Source organism: Octopus sinensis, linkage group LG7 (assembly GCF_006345805.1).
Source record: "Octopus sinensis linkage group LG7, ASM634580v1, whole genome shotgun sequence".
NCBI classification, from domain to species: domain Eukaryota; kingdom Metazoa; phylum Mollusca; class Cephalopoda; order Octopoda; family Octopodidae; genus Octopus; species Octopus sinensis.
In genome coordinates, this window is record NC_043003.1 from 52,812,519 (window position 1) to 52,830,809 (window position 18,291).

The 18,291-nt window shown below is 36.2% G+C and overlaps 1 protein-coding gene across 2 annotated transcripts in view; it reads left to right on the top strand.

Moving 5' to 3' along the window:
• Positions 1–18,291, top strand: part of LOC115214025 (tryptophan 2,3-dioxygenase-like) — a 141,498-nt gene that overhangs the window by 120,985 nt on the left and 2,222 nt on the right. For both annotated transcript variants that reach the window (XM_036504787.1, XM_029783046.2), the window contains 3 exons: positions 461–515; positions 4,357–4,494; positions 13,785–13,875. In XM_036504787.1, coding sequence (XP_036360680.1) covers positions 461–515; positions 4,357–4,494; positions 13,785–13,875 — 284 coding nt within the window. The remainder of the gene's footprint in view (positions 1–460; positions 516–4,356; positions 4,495–13,784; positions 13,876–18,291) is intronic.

Below are 18,291 nucleotides of genomic sequence, written 5' to 3' on the forward strand. Positions count from 1 at the left end.
ACTTTCTTCAGATAGGTTGATCTTTTTGACTAACCTATTTAAGTATATTGTAAAAACTTCCAAAATAATGTATCGGTGATAAGAGAAATCAGACTGTCAGTCCTTGGTTAGTTGTTTGGTATGTCAGTCAATTTCATCAACTGTGACAGATGATAAATATCAGTAGATTGGATGTTAATGATGGAGGATTAAAATTATTATAAGATGTGATCTACAAATAGATAAGTAGACAGGAAAATAATTCTGGATAATTATTTTGTTAAGTGATCAATAAAATAGTTTATTAATTGGATGAGTAAATGAAACAAGAACAAAAGATTTTAATAATGTTTTATTGATGCTTTTTTATATTCTATATTCATATGAGGATCATCAAATTACGCCAAAATCAAAACCAAGAATACAAACTTTTCTCTGATAAGATAATAATTTTGTCCTTTTTTTTCTTTCTGTCTTATAGGAAAATTTCGATTCAATATTTTCTGATGAAATTCATGCAAAATATCTTGAAAGAGGTAAACATCATTCCATTAATTTTTATATATTCACTAATTCCTGTCAAAATATCTTCAGAAATTTTGTACTGGTTTTCTTGAATTTTTAAAACAATTTAAGCAGTTCATTTATTTTTAACAGTAAAATAGCTTTTCTCTTTCAATTCTTTACTTTTGATTTTAGCCCCTATTTTAGTTAGTACATTATCTCATACAGATGTTGTTCATAAAGTAAAACAAATACTTTATCTGCACTTACATGAAGATACCAAAGCGTTAACTCTTGAGTTTCAAGTAGAGTTCTGAAAGATTATGTTGAAATTCAAACTATTGAATTGTGGTTGCAGTGATGTTACAAAGGTGGAGCAGCCACAATGACAATTGCCCTGGATAAAAACTTTGAAAAGGAATGAACATATATATGCATATTTAATGCAGTATATATATATATATATATTATATATATATATATATATATATATATATATATTATATATATATATATTATATATATACGTATATATATACATACATATATATATACCACTGTGATCCCCGTGACCGACCAGGCTATCAGATGTGGCTACACATCGCTGGTCACAATGCGCTTCGCATTGTTTTAGCCTTCAAATGAAGCCACCCCACTGGCTAAGCTAGCATGCCAACAGAAGAAAGAGTGAGAGAAAGTTGTGGTGAAAGAGTACAGCAGGGATCACCACCACCCCCTGCCGGAGCTCATGGAGGTTCGGGTGTTTTCGCTCAATAAACACTCACAACACCTGGTCTGGGAATCGAAACCGCGATCTTACGACCGTGAGTCCGCTGCCCTAACCACTGGGCCATTACGCCTCCACACACACACACACATATATAAAGCAAAGTTTGTTAAAAAGTTGAAGAATAATGACAGTGAGGAAAAAGTTGATTAATATATTTTCTAAACTATGGGAGACAACTCCGGGAGACAAATAATTTAAGCGTTATCATACCAGTAAAATGTAACTAGATGTAAGCACATCTTACTCCATTATATATTACTTTGCCTTTTTAATGCTCCATCCATTAAGTATACTGGTGGCTATTCATCTTCTTGCTACTGTTTAGCCAAAGGTCAACTCAGTAGAGCTATTTTCTTAGGTGTTCTATTTGTGAATATCCTGTCATTTTGGACGTCAGAGAGTACGTTGATCAATGAATGTATCTCTGTTTAAGATGGCAAGGTGTGATTTGAGACTAATCTGCCTATTATTTCCTGTAGGTCAAGAGTCTTCCTTGTCGGCTCATACTTATTTATCATGTGGATTATCTCTTAGAATTATTTGGTTCCTAAAATATGTTGATGTAAACAGTCCTAAAAGACTCTAAGAAATTATTGATAAAATCCGCTATAGATTGCCATGCAGTATTCAGAAAGATCTCTTGTGTTTCTCACAAGCAAGCATAAAACCTGGAAAGAAATTTTTCTTTAAAGATAAACCTAAGAGGATTAGCAGACTCGATAGATTGAAGGAGAAAATACCTCATGACATTATTGTGTTGCATACCTTCATATTTTGAGCTTAAAAAGTATTTAAAAAATGAATATATAAATAAAAATAGTCATTATGATGAAATTAATTTTCATCCAAACTGCTTCAGGATGCTGTTGAGGATGATTATGATGATGATGTCTTATTCTGAAAACAATTTTAAAGGTGTATGTATGACTGTGTGGTTACAGAGCTCAATTTGCAATCGCATGGTTTTGGGTTCTATTATAACCTTGAATCTACCAATGCTTCGAGAGTGAATGTGGTGGATGAAAACAGTGCAGAAACTCATTATATATATATATCCACTTTTAGTGATGAAACAGTATTAGTTCAAAGTAGCATTCTGTATGTCTTAACGTGGATATACTGTAGAAACCCACAAAACGCAGTACTCATCTCGAGACAGCATCTTGTATAGATGTATAGTGCTATAAAGCACTGAAGTATATCAGTAGTAGACAAAAAGTGTTCAGCAGTGGAATTGTTAAATCTAGATTTCTGCTTTTTTACACATTATCAGAAGCAAGGATTCACTAGCAACCACATACTTAGCCAAATTTAGCATCTACTGATAGAGAAAAACAGTGATCAATAAATCACTTGTGCACAAGTGTAGTTAGAGTGTGTGCCGCTTGTGGCAGCCCTTCAGTTTGCTGTCCCAGGGCCTCCACAGAAAATGCATATTACCTACAACAGACCCAAAAGTGGTGCTGCTCCTATAAAATTGCCAGCTGGGGTGGACTGCTCCCTCTTCCCACCTCTAGCTATGCTTGTGCACTTGTATTGCAAATAGCCAGCAGGTAAAACTTTGCTAGAAGTGATGGGAGCAGTATTAGTTCAAAAATTGCATTCTCTCTATCATTAATTTTCTGTATAAGTAAAAGCTAAATTTATTTAAGCATGCATTTACAAGGAGATACTTTCTACTGATGAAGTTCAAGAAAGCAGAAATCTAGATTTAGTAATTCTACTGGTGCTGTTGGACACTTTTTGTCTGCTTTTGATAGGCTTCTGTTCTTTTTAGCCCTATATATATATCTATATGAGATGCTGTCTCGAGACAACTACAGCAGTTTTATGACTTTCTACTGTATATCTACATTAGGTAAGCTATACAGAATGTTGGTGTCACAGCACTGACACTGAATGAAACATATAAAATATGAATTTTTAAAAAAAATCACATGGAGGAAGCAATCAAAAGAAGCAATATCTAGAACTTCCTTTTCCATTGATTACATGATATGTTTATGACCAATGTATGACAAGGTCCTCTTAAACTATTTAAATTGTTTGGAAGTGTTCTGCTGTATAGTGAGAATAGAAATAGTTCAACTCTCATTGATATGTTAAAATCTAAAGAAAGGTTTGTAAGTAGCAAACTGCAAAAATTTATCATGTGAGAAGAAACTAACCAAATGAAGGATTAGAGATACGAACAAGTATAATAGAAATGTCAAAGGAAATTACAATTCTGAACACATCTTTATATATAAAAGTGAAGTTGTGTGTCTGTCTCCTACGATTTAGATTCCTAACTACTCCCACATTTTGCGGTGCAGTTTAACCAAATTATTATCTTATAGTCGTGATTCATATCAAGCCCTTCTGGGTATTAGCGTGCGTCTACGATGAGTCTACGATTAAAAAAAAAATTTACCATAATTTTTTTTTTCCATTTTTAATGCATTTTTTTGCTAATTTTTGGCTATAACTCTCTAAAAATGCTTATATAGTTATTTCCCTTACAAACCCGAGCAACGCCGGGTGATACTGCTAGTTAAAAATAAAACAAAAAAAAAACACACACACAAAAACAATTATAATTCTTCCAAATTTTGGAACAAGGCTAGCAGTTTTGAGGGGAGGGGCTTTGTTGATTACATCGACCCTTGCATTTGATTGGTTCTTTATTTCATCGTCTTCGGAGGGAAGAAATGCAAAGTTGACCCCAGTAGTATTTGAACTCAGAACATAATGAATCAGAACAAATACATAACAGTAATTTCTTCATAATCTGAAACTTTAATATTTCAATGCTTTTTTGCCAAATTTAATTTATTTTGTGTGTGTGTGTGTGTGTTCTTGATCATTTTTTTTTTAAATAAATAATTTTGGTGACATTTAGAATTTGATACTAGTGAAAAATTAACTAATGATGAATTGATCAAACATCTTGAGTACTATATTGATTGAAATTCTAATTGATTGAAACTTGTGCCTATGTAAGAAATCAAATTGCAATAAAGTTCTTTTAAATTTGTGTAGAAATACTGAATGTAAAATAGAACTAATTTTTTTGTTTTGTTTATTTCACTTTTATATTTCAGGAGAACGTAATCTTAGCCATAAAGGTCTTCAAGGAGCTTTGATGATTTCACTGTATCGAGATGAACCACGTTTTAGTCAACCATTTCAGATTATCAGCAATATTATTGATATTGATTCGCAGTTAACCAAATGGCGCTGTAAGTAGAATACAAGATTGAAGTGCATAAAGTGTTGTACAAATCTTATTGAAATTTATTTGCTACGTGGACACTTGTTCACTTAAATATAATATTGTATTTGAAATATGTTTTCAAAAATTTTATATATCCACTGAGGCATTAAACTCACATATCCATACATAAAAATATACAAATATTACAGCCCCCCCCCAGTACTAACTAAACATAGACGCACATAGAGATATAAGCATGCGCAAATGAAGACATACAATAGAAATACAAAATGGCTGACGGTTAGTAAGGAGAGACACAAATAAGAAAGAAGAAAATAAAGAACCACTGATGCGGTCACAGGAGTGTGACAAAAGAACTCTGGCTGAAATAAGATTAAGATTTATGTAAAAAATAAATTACACTGAAGCAAAATAACACCAAATATATAGTGCGTGTGTTTTTATTGGCTAAACTGGCAAAATGACCATTCCGAAATATAACAATATCTGTTTCAACACACGACTTCACATAAAAAATCCTGCACAACAAATATATAAACGTACCAACGTGAGCCATAGCCAGGCTTGCAAGAAGCTGAAGGACACTGTATACTGTTGCCCAAGGAAAACCGTGACAACGCAACAGCTTCATTTTATAAAACAATGTGTCTCGTCCAGAATATGTATCAACAAGGTCACAGCCAACGTTAAACGGCTTGATCTCAACTAAAGGACAGACTGAAAGGCTAGAAAGGACGCTGATGGTAAATATTAAAAACAAAATATACAGAGAGCTGAGCGAGCAAGAGAAGCGTAAACGTATATTTTAAAAAGAAATTAAGAACATCACCACACGAAAGGAGAAAACCACACTAATGGATATAATATCTGAAGAAAGCAGACACGTAATACACCTGTGCAATATCCATTTTAAGAGGAAGTTGTCGTGGTTGAAACAGAAACATCAATATGAGCTCGCAAAGGAAGAAAAGCAGAAGTATTCAGATACAATAAATGGAATTATTATGGAAGATGACCTACTACCAGAAAAGTTCAATAAGGACAATGAAGCGAACATCTATGGGGGAGTAACAACGGACCCAGACGAAATATCGATACTTCAACTACCACCAAAGTATGCAGTGTATAGTAAGGAGAATACCATCGACTGTCTGTCCGAGATTGAAAAGTCGTTCACAAAAATACGTTGGAATTTAAATAGGTACAATGACAACAACACTTGTGACAACAACAACAATACGAACAACAATAACAACATAGACGACAACAACAACGCGAACAACACTATTATGGATTTGATAGGTTTGTCTGGCTTTTCAACAACCTTAATCCTTAGCTTAAGTTTGTCTAGGGTCCTTCTAAAGCGGTGCGCCAGTTCACCTCCAGGGGTGGTGTCAACGAACATGACACTCTGGTATTTATATATATACATACATACACACACACACACACGCATATGCATATATATATATATATATTTATGCACAAACATACCCATAGGTACATACATATTTCCTGTGTTGAGAAGGGAGGATTACTGTAGTAGTTCGTATTTTTCTTTTTGTATAATTATAATAATTATATACAAACATATATATAACAATGAAATTATTGTATACAGTGCTCAGGTGCACCACAACTTGTCAGACAGTGCATATAAAGCACATGCAGTAATGTACAAATGTCTGGAAAGCGAACAATGCATGAGTCAGATACATGCTTGTGTGTATGGAGGGGAGAAAATCAGGTGTAGTGTTGGCGAATCTCAGAAAGCATGGAAGTTTTGAAGGATGCAGTGCTCCGACAACTAACAACTGATGCCGGCAGTATATAAACATGCGATATATTTTGTACTGAGGGCTTGAAGTAACTGTCCACAATAAGTGGGTTAGAGTAAACTCTAAGATTAAGTACCTTAATTTTATCTACCAAATACTTCAGTTCACTGAAGGGATGGAAGTAAAGTGGGGTACTATGGCCTCTTGGCTGAAACAGCTGTAAGATACTACATTATATATTTTAATAATTACTGGTATTTTTATATTTTATATCTATATATATAAAACTGTAGTTGTGTGAGTGTCTGTCTCCTACGATTTAGATTCCTAACTCCTCCCACATTTTGCGGTGCAGTTTAACCAAATTCGGGTATCTTATAGTCGTGATTAATATCGAGCCCGTCTGGCTATTAGCGCGCGTCTACGATGAGTCTACGATTTAAAAAATAATTTAACATCATTTTTTATTCCATTTTAATGCATAATTTTTCGTGTGTCGATGGCGGCGGAGTTGGCGTCCACGCTCAAACACCTGCACCTGTGTTTGCTTCTCCCCCTTCTTCCCTCCCTCGTGAAGCTGTGGGGAAGGGAGTTTAAGGAAATCAACGTCGTAATGCGTTGTCAAGGAGACCAGCGTTCTTTTAGAACAACGACTTCATGGCTTAAAGACACCAAAACAGAAATGGCTAAGAAAGCCCGAATTGGCATCTATAAAGGAAGTAACTCTCTAAAAATGCTTATATAGTTATTTCCCTTACAAACCCGAGCAACGCCGGGCGATACTGCTAGTATTATATATGTAAAGCATAATATGTTATACATGTATGTATATTGTTATAACTGAATAAACAGACATAATATAATGTCCAAAAGTTGATGAATACCACCTCTTGATCCCCTCCATTTTCTTATTGCTGTATAAATTAATGGTAAAATACCTTTTTACCCTTACTCATTTATTACATTCAGTAGTGTAATTACCATGCAATGAAAAAAAGGTTTAATAATTGGTATTCTACCAATTGGGCATTCTACCAGCAGTATATTGAACAGATATTATCCCTTAGTTGGTTGGATTCACAACCTCTAACTCTCTTGGAATTATATATCTATATATATAAAACTCTAGTTGTGTGAGTGTCTGTCCCCTTCAATTTAGATTCCTAACTCTTCCCACATTTTGCGGTGCAGTTTAACCAAATTCGGGTATCTTATAGTCGTGATTCATATCGAGCCCGTCTGACTATTAGCGCGCGTCAACGATGAGTCTACGATTTTAAAAATAATTTAACATCATTTTTTATTCCATTTTAATGCATAAAATGCATCGTATGTCGATGGCGGCGGAGTTGGCGTCCACGCTCACAGCTGCACCTGTTTGCTTCTCCCCCTTCCCTCCCTCGTGAAGCTGTGGGGAAGGGAGTGTAAAGAAATCAACGTCGTAATGCGTTGTGAAGGAAACCAGCGTTCTTTTAGAACAACGACTTCATGGCTTGAAGACACCAAAACAAAAATGGCTAAAAAAGCCCGAATTTATAAGGGAAGTAACTCTCTAAAAATGCTTATATAGTTATTTCCCTTACAAACCCGAGCAACGCCGGGCGATACTGCTAGTATATATATATATATATATATATGAAGAGAAAGTGTGTATTTGTTGTGTGAATTTTTTCTTTTTCTTCTTGGTTATTTGTCAGTTTTGATGATAGCTCCTGAAAGCTTATTTACCCTAATATCTCTAATTCAAACACCATTGTTTGAAATATATATATATACTAGCAGTATTGTCCGGCGTTGCTCGGGTTTGTAAGGGAAATAACTATATAAGCATTTTTAGAGAGTTACTTCCCTTATAGATGCCAATTCGGGCTTTCTTAGCCATTTCTGTTTTGGTGTCTTCAAGCCATAAAGTCGTTGTTCTAAAAGAACGCTGGTCTCCTTGACAACGCTTTACGACGTTGATTTCCTTACACTCCCTTCCCCACAGCTTCACGAGGGAGGGGAGAAGCAAACAGGTGCAGGTGTGACCATGGACGCCAACTCCGCCGCCATCGACACACGAAAAATTATGCATTAAAATGGAATAAAAAAATGATGCTAAATTATTTTTTAAATCGTAGACTCATCGTAGACGCGCGCTAATAGCCAGACGGGCTCGATATTAATCACGACTATAAGATACCCGAATTTGGTTAAACTGCACCGCAAAATGTGGGAGGAGTTAGGAATCTAAATCGAAGGGGACAGACACTCACACAACTACAGTTTTATATATATAGATATATCATCATCATCCTCATCATCATCGTTTAACGATGATGATGATACACACACATATACATATATATATAGGTGTAGGAGTGGCTGTGTGGTAAGTAGCTTGCTTACGAACCACATGGTTCCGGGTTCAGTCCCACTGCATGGCACCTTGGGCAAGTGTCTTTTACTATAGCCTCGGGCCGACCAAAGCCTTGTGAGTAGATTTGGTAGATGGAAACTGAAAGAAGCCCATCGTGTATATATATATAGGCGCAGGAGTGGCTGTGGTAAGTAGCTTGCTAACCAGCCACATGGTTCCGGGTTCAGTCTCACTGCGTAGCATCTTGAGCAAGTGTCTTCTGCTATAGCCCCGGGCCGACCAATGCCTTGTGAGTGGATTTGGTAGACGGAAACTGAAAGAAGCCCGTCGTATATATGTATGTATATATATATATATATATATATTATATTATATTAGAGATAAAGCCACTATTAGGCAAATCATACAATGAAAAACTTAAGCCAATACATGAGTGGTAAGGTGTTAAGTAATGGGAGACTTGGCTGCTACTTCTAGAAAATCGACGTCCACATAAAGGCGCCGTAGCTGTTTACGCGAGCAGTATTTAGTTGTCTCCCTTGCCATTCATAACTAGTGTTGAGGACATAAAGTCACATTTCTAGTCACGTCCGCTACAAAACTAGTATTTAAATCCAATTTTCTCTTCTTTTGTCTTGCAAGATTGTGAGTTATAACTGAAGGGAGATTTGACTGCTACTACAATAAATTTATGAATGATGTGAAATCGTATACAGATAGGAATGAAAACCAAATTGAACGCTTTACTTAACCAACATTGTACTTCTCTTCCCTATTTTGTTCATCATTAACCTTAATTTTATAATTATGATAGTATTGATCTGTGTGGTAGATTTTTGATGCAGGAACGAAAATGTTTTGGAAAAGAGAATACGTATGAAATAATAGAGAAATAAAATGGAGTGATTGAAGAGTGTCAAAATTGAGTCAATGTTGTTTAGCCCCAGGTCAGTCCTGTTTGAGTAGATGTATTCAAAAGCATTCTATTAATGACCATATTATCTTAAGTAAATATATAGGCGCAAGAGTGGCTGTGTGGTAAGTAGCTTGTTTACCAACCACATGGTTCCGGGTTCAGTCCCACTGCGTGGCACCTTGGGCAAGTGTCTTCTACTATAGCCTCGGGCCGACCAAAGCCTTGTGAGTGGATTTGGTAGACGGAAACTGAAAGAAGCCCGTCGTATATATGTATATATATGTATGTGCGTGTATGTTTGTGTGTCTGTGTTTGTCCCCTTAGCATTGTTTGACAACTGATACTGGTGTGTTTATGACCCCGTCACTTAACGGTTCGGCAAAAGAGACCAATAGAATAAGTACTGGGCTTACAAAGAATAAGTCCCGGGGTTGAGTTACTCGATTAAAGGTGGTGCTCCAGCATGGCCATAGTCAAAATGACTGAAACAAGTAAAAAGAGAAAAGATATATATATATATATATGCAAAGTGTAGTGAAGACTTTATCCAATGAGTCATTCTGTGATGGGGTTTTCAACATCACGGGGTACAACCTCTTCCGTAAGGACCGCACTAACCGCCGTGGTGGTGGTGTGATGGTCTACGTTCGTTCAAATTTTTTGGTAATTCCTTGTGCCGATTTAAACGAATCACAAGAAGAAGTTTTTTTCTGTGACGTACGTATGACCATGTCAACTCTCCTGCTTGGCGTTGTTTATCGTCCCCCAAATTACCATCAGGACACACAGCTTTGCAACATCCTCCGAGCTGCAGCCAGGAAAACAGCCACTTATGTGTTTATTGCAGGCGATTTCAATCATCCTGAGATCGATTGGGAAACCTTCCGTTGGCCACAGAGTGCAAACGATTTTGTTGAGCTTGTGCTGGACTCAAACTGGTCACAAGTAGTCACCTCTCCAACAAGAGGCGACAACACCTTGGACCTGCTCTTCACCACAACTCCTGAAGCGGTTATCAATTGCACTACGGAGGAACCTCTAGGTGACTCTGATCATGCTATGATCATCGCCAATCTGGCTCTTGCGGGCAACAAACACCTGAACCATCTCCAATCTGCTTCCTTCGATTGGAAGAGAGCAGATTGGAACCTGTACCACACTGAACTACAGCACCCAAACTGGCGTGAATTCTACAACTCTGGAGATGTGAATACTATACTCCAGAGTATCCTGGACTCAATATGGGCAGCATGTGCAGCATCAGTGCCACGTAAACAAAAAAAGAAGAACCGCCCCAAAAGGGCAATTTGGGAAACTTCTGCGGTCCGACTTGCCAGGAAGGAACGTCGGACTGCTGAACAGGAATACAAGTTGCATAAATCAGACACCAACAGAAGGAAGCGGAATAAATCCTCCAACCATCTCAAGCAAGTGACAAAAAATGCAGTGCTTGAATTTGAACAGTGCATAGCAGCCAATCCTGACAGCAAGGTTTTCTGGAAATATGTGCATTCAAAGCAGAGACCTCACTCTCCAGTGGGCCCTCTTCGCAACCCTCACACAAACCAGATCACTGATGACCCCAAGGAATGCGCAGAACTCATTGCCGAGTGCTATGCAAACATATTCACTGTCGAAAGTCAAAATGTACCATCTTCACCATCACTAACAGCAAACTCCATAACAATTATGGAATTTACACCTGCAATGCTGCAACGTCACCTTCAAAATAATCGCAACTATGCCTCCCCTGGTCTCGATGGAGTTACATACCTGCTTCTCAAACGTGGCAGGCACTTCCTTTTACACCAGCTTTCTATTTTCTTCCAGTACTGTCTCAACAATGGTGCTACTCCAGAGCAGTGGAAAACTGCCAGTGTCATTCCTCTGTTCAAAAAGGGTGACCGCACATCACCTGTCAACTATCGCCCAGTCAGTCTCACTAGCTGTATTGCAAAACTGATGGAATCGTGTGTCAGAGAAACACTCTGGAACTTCTGGAGCTCTCACAGTCTCATCCGACCTTCACAATATGGATTTGTCCCTAACTCCAGCTGCAGTGACCAGCTTGTCGAGTTCCTTGAGGACATTACTCAGATCACTGACAGTGGCTCATGGGTGGATGTTGTCTACCTTGACTTTTCTAAGGCTTTCAACTCTGTGCCACACAAAAGGCTTATGGTGAAACTCTCTGCAATGGGTGTGGGGGATGACCTTTTAACTGGTTGAAATCCTTCATCCTCAGCCGAAAGGAGGTAGTCACAGTTCTAGGACAGCACTCTACACCATATGAGATGTCATCGGTGTACCACAGGGATCTGTCCTTGGTCCCCTCCTGTTTGTGGCATACATTAATGACATAGATGCCAATTTAAAGAATGCCACAGTATTGAAATATGCAGACGACATCAAGCTGTACCTTGAAATCAAGAGGACTGATCCTGATGTCTACAACTCTTTCCTGCAATCAGACCTAGACACAATGCAGCAATGGATCACAGACTGGCAACTGAAACTGGCTGTGGACAAGTGTACCACCATGCATTTTGGGAGAAAAAACCCTGCGTCCACATACTCCCTCCACAACACTGATATCAAGAAATCCTCTTGCGAGCGTGACCTGGGCATCACTGTCAGCAGTGATTTGCGTTGGACAAAGCATATCTCTAAAATTGTCAAGAAGGCCGAGGGTGTCTTGGCATCACTCAGCAAGACTTTTGTTAGCCGCTCTCCAGCCATCTATTTAAAGCTGTATACAGCTATGGTACGACCACACTTGGAATTCACATCATCAGTTTGGAATCCCTATCTTGCTCAGAACATTGACCTCCTGGAATCTGTCCAGAGACGTGCAACCAAACGCATACCCTCCATCAGACACCTACCATATTCTGAGCGCCTTGTTTCCCTGGGCATGGATTCACTGAAGCTCCGGCGTCTGGCGACGGACTTGGTAAACACCCACAAGGTTATCAACCACCTCACCAACAACAACACTGAACACCTTTTTGATCTCCATGTGTCTAACACACATGGACATGCCTACAAAGTCAGAAAACAACACAGCTCCCATGACTTTCGGAAACATTTTTTCACGCTCAGGGTTGCTGAAGCGTGGAATAAACTGCCTGCGTCAGTTGTTGACTGCCATGACACTGCATCCTTTAAGGCCCTCATGCTTTCCGAAATCCGCCGAAACTACACCTGATTATATATACACTTTAGATGAGTTGTAGTGCACCTGAGCACTGTACACAATTATTATTATTATTATTATTATTATTATTATTATTATTATTATTATTAAGACTAGGGGGCAATTTTTAGTAGACAAAATGGTCACATAGTGGATTCTTCAATTATTCATTACTGGTGGTACATTTGTACACTACTGCAATGAGTGCATAGAAGAACAGATTATTCTTGCTGTAAATGATAAGCAGAAGACAATAATGTTTAGCAGATATAATGTATATATTCTGCAAACGGTGTTAATTTTGTTCCTCAATACTGCAAATGTAGCTATCATCATCATCATCATTATCATCGTTTAACGTCCACTTTCCATACTAGCATGGGTTGGGCGATTTGACTGAGGACTGGCAAACCAAATGGCTGCACCAGGCTCCAATCTGATCTGGCAGAGTTTCTACAGCTGGATGCCCTTCCTAACGCCAACCACTCCGAGAGTGTAGTGGGTGCTTTTATATGAGCCATATATATAAGAATTTTGTTTTGCAATCTCATGGCTTTGACTTCTATTTTACTACATCACACCATAACCAAGAGTTTTCAACTATAACATCAGGTTGACTCAAGCCATATAAGTGAAAACTGGTTGATAGAAATTGCACTGAATTGCATTGTATTTGTTGTGGGGAGGCAGATCTAAGTCATTATATTTAACATTGCCACTCAGTCCTTGGTTATTTTTAGTAGAATCCAGAGTATTGCAAGAATTCAGAGCAGATCTTTGGCCTGAGGATAATTCATGAATTGTGTTTTTGTTTTCTGTCTGCTTCCACGCCAATCTTGGAAGTCTGCAGAAATGATTATGGGTACTGCAAACTTCCTCTTCCAACAAAACCATGAAAAATACATCCAAATGTAAATGCTAGTATGAATAAGATTGAAATTATATTGTTAACTGATTTTTTTTGTTTTATTTTAATTTAATGCTTATTATTTTGAAACACTCAGAAAGTATTTATCTTCTCTTATTTCACCCCTTTTCTTTGTAGATAACCATGTAACTACTGTACAGAGAATGATTGGGAATAAAATCGGAACAGGGGGTTCTTCTGGTTACCAGTATCTTCGTTCAACTGTCAGGTGAGTCTTATTCTTAACAAAGTTTTCAATCTTCTATACAAAGACTATAAATACTTTGATGGCAGTGCCATAATTCATGCCACCACACTTTTAACTATAGTTATTGTAGTCATGGTTCTTCATCACTGCTGCTTCCATTTTTAGTGCTTATAATGAAACATATTTGATGGTATATGGTTTAGTGGTTAAGGGTGTTACACTCTCAATTGTAAGATCATGGTTCAGTTTCTGGACTGGGTGACACATTGTTCTTGTATAAAACATTTCATTTCCTGTTGCTGTTGTCCACTCAATAGTAAATGAGTTCTAGCAGTGGCTGGGAAATTAACCTTGCAATGGACAAGTGTCTTGTTCAGTGTGCACATGTTGCGGAGAGTCTTTTAATTTTAGTCATATGCCTTGCAAACTGGTTTTAAACCCTGGCTTTATGAGTCCTGGGGAACATGACACCTTATGAAGCATATTGTATTTGGTCCTTTGAATAAAACTGGTTCAAAATTTACAACTATGTTATAGGTAAGAAAAGGAGAGGTAGGGTGGGAGCTGTAACAAAAAAAAATATTGAAATATGTATTATTACTATATTTCTGATAATTAATGATCAATTTGTGAAGAAACCTATGTGGATTAGCATTCTAAAGACAACAAAAAAAAAACCTGTGATGTTTAAAAACTGAAAATAAACAATAGAAATTACAGTCTAATCCAAATTATGTTGTTGTTAATCTCTAGGCTAAACCGTGATTAAGAAAACTTATGATCAAAGACATTCCAGTCTTGACCACTCCAAATTTTTGCAATATCATTAATTTCATTGTATAATGTAACTCTCAGTTTTTAAGGTAGCTGTGTGTATTTTGAGGGAGATTAAACTATTCTGAGTTGGATAAATGATCATATAGAAATTCTCTCATTAACTTGGTCATGAATATATAGCAGGAATACTTAGTCTGGATATTGATTAGGACAAAGAGAAGGTTTTTGATGGCATATAAAGTGCACTTCTTTATCCAAGAAACTGTCTCAAAAAATCAGCCTGGGTTCTGTAAGTGAAGTTAAACTTATATTACACACCTTAACACTTTAGCATTCAGATTATTCTGTCAAATGTAATGCTTGCTTGTTCATATTGTTTTTAATTAATCATAAATTAACTCATTGCTTCATGATCTCAATGAGGTGACTTTATTTTTAGAATGACATTGTAAAGTAGGTGTTTGAACATAAAACTAATTTGAACATAAAACAGGTAGAACATTTCGGCTGAAGATGACTAGTTTAAATGCTAAAGAGTTAATGCACCAAAACTTTTTTTGCCATAATATGCAGTGCTAAAACTGGGGTGCATCTAATATGCTGGTGTGTCTTTTATGCCATCAAATAAGGTAATAACCAAAGCAGAAGGAAGCAAGGAGACAAAGGATAATAAAAGCTCAGAACTTTAAATGTACCAATAGCAAGTTATAATTATTATTATTATTATTATTGAGTGAGAGAGCAGTTCATGCCATCAAAGTGACACTGGGGTAAAATATACGAAGCCCAATATACCCATCATGACTACCCGTCTGATAAGGGTACACCAGGCACATGCATCACAACCATAAGTGCGCAACATGGTGATCTCATATCAAGATAAACAGCACATGACCTTGCAGGTGGGGGCCCAGTTAGAATTTTCTTCAGGTCGAGTAACCCATCCCACTCGAAAGGTCCCTGAATAAGGGTTGTTTAAGGATGTTGAACGAAACACCCATGTTTCCAGAGGTGAATTATTCAAACCCCAAAGAATCCCTCTCAAGACACGGCTATGATGCTCCCCGACTACTTCTGCTCATGATCAGAGATGCACATATTCTCAGCCACTAAGGGACATGCTCAACTGGTTAAGGTCAAACAACTGACAAGCAAATCTGTGATTATTATTATTTTATTTTTTTTGAAATGGTTATTTTCTAGCATTTATATTTCTAAAGTGTTCAGCAGTTTTTCAAGATAATACTAATACATTGTAATAACTAGATCTAAAAATAATAAAATATTGTCTTGAAGAATGATTTAATTGACTGGCCCCTCCCCCAAAATTTCGGGCCTTGTGCCTAGAGTAGAAAAGAAATACGAAAAGATGATAGATTTCTTCTAGCTGTAATAAAGTATATTGCAGTTATTTTTGTAGTGTAATAATTTGCAGCACTTTTAAGCAGTTGGATAAAATTTCTGAGTAAATCCTGAATAAAATTAAACAGGTACTTTTGTGAAATTACCCAAGTGGAAATTTTGTTATAGGTTTTCTTGTGAAAATATTTGGAAAATTTGTGAACATCATTATTAAGCTATTAATGCCAGAAATCAAATTCAAAGTAACTTGGTGAAACAGTCAGATTCTCTGTATTTATATTTTACCAACTTAAAAAACAAACAAACAAACAAACAAAAAAAACAACAAAAATAAACAAACAAAAAAAACAACAAAAATACCTAGCAAAATTGTTAAAACATTAAATAAAATGTCTTGTGGTATTTGTTACAGCTCTTTACATTCTGATTTCAAATCCTGCTAAGGTCTTTACTTTTCATACTTTTTTTTTTTGGTTGTTGTGAGGGTGATAAAATATTGGTCAGTTATAGGGTTCATGTAATTGATGTAATTGACTAACTCCTCCCATCAAAATGCTGGAATTGTGCTTAAATTTGAAATCCTTAATTAGTAATTTTTTAATAAATTGTATTAATTATTAATTTCAAAAAATTATTTGGCACTTTTCTTCAAGTTGTGAGACATAAGGAAAGTATTTTTACTTAGGATATTAACTTTTTATGGAGCATAGGCCATCAATAATTCTACTGTTCTTAATACTGGTTGTCACCATAACACAAGAACTGAACCTTGTGATAGATAAGAAATTATGAACATTGTCAAAAATTGAGTAATTCCAAATTTAGTAGTCTGTGTCTTGAATAATCGGTATAAGAAATAAAAGTTATTTTCTAATACTATCCATTTCTCTTTTGAAATTAAAACCTATCTTTGGCACTTATTCATTCTATATTCATCATCATCACCATCATCATTATCATCATCATCCATACTGTCTTCATCATTTAACGTCCATGTTCCATGCCGGCATGGGTTGGATGGCTTGACAGGATCCGATGTGTCCAAGTATCTACTTTGGCATGGTTTCTATGTCAGGATGTCCTTCTTAACATCAAGCACTTTGTAGCATGTACTGGGCGACTTCTTTTTGGTGCCACTAGCACTAGTGAAGTTGCCATGCAGCTGGCAGGACTATGGAAACCAAGGTCGGAGTATAGAGGTTGGAAGCTTTATGCAAGAAGATGAGAGGTTTAATCCTTTAGCATTTAATCTGGCTATATCAGGCTCAAATATTCTGCAGGTTTTATGTTCAAATTGACCAAATTCAGCCATTCACACTTATTCTATAATATCATTCTAAAAATTTACTAACACATCACAGGAGTGGCTGTGTGGTAAGTTGCTTGCTTGCCAACCACATGGTTCCGGGTTCATTCCCACTGCATTGCACTTTGAGCAAGTGTTTTCTACTATAGCCTCAGGCCGACCAAAGCCTTGTGAGTGGATTTGGTAGATAGAAACTGAAAGAAGCCTGTCGTATGTATGTGTATATATATATATTTATATATTTGTTGTGCAAGATCTTTTATGTGAAGTTGTGTGTTGAAACAGATATTGTTATATTTCGGAATAGTCATTTTGCCAGTTTAGCCAATAAAAACACATGCACTAAATATTTGGCGTTACTTTGCTTCAGTGTTATTTATTTTTTACATTAATCTTAATCTTATTTCAACCAGAGTTCTTTCATCACACTCCTGTGACAGCATCAGTGGTCCTTTGTTTTCTCCTTGCTAACTGTCAGCCATTTTGTATGTCTTCATTTGCGCATGCTTATATCTCTATGTGCGTCTATGTTTATTTAGTGTGTGTGGTTGGGATGCCTGTAATATTTGTATCTTCTGTTTATATACGTTCATGTAATTTGTTTTTGTTTATTCTTATTTTGTTCATGTGTTTACAACCACTTATTATTATCATTACATATGCTTGTATGTATGTATAACAACAATACTAGTAATAATAATAATAAATCCCCCCAAAAATCTTTAAAATAAAAAAAAAACAACTTATATAGTTATTTATTTCTATTTGTTTATTTATCTGTGTATTTTACTTATTATGTTTTTAGTTTTGTTTATATTGTAAAATAATAAATAAAATACACAGATAAATAAACAAATAAAAATAAATAACTATATAACTCAGAGTAACAGGTTTTTGTTGAATTTTCTGCTGCTTTAAATAAAGTATATGTATGTATGTATATATATATATATATATATATATAATATATATATATAAAATGAGATAGGGGT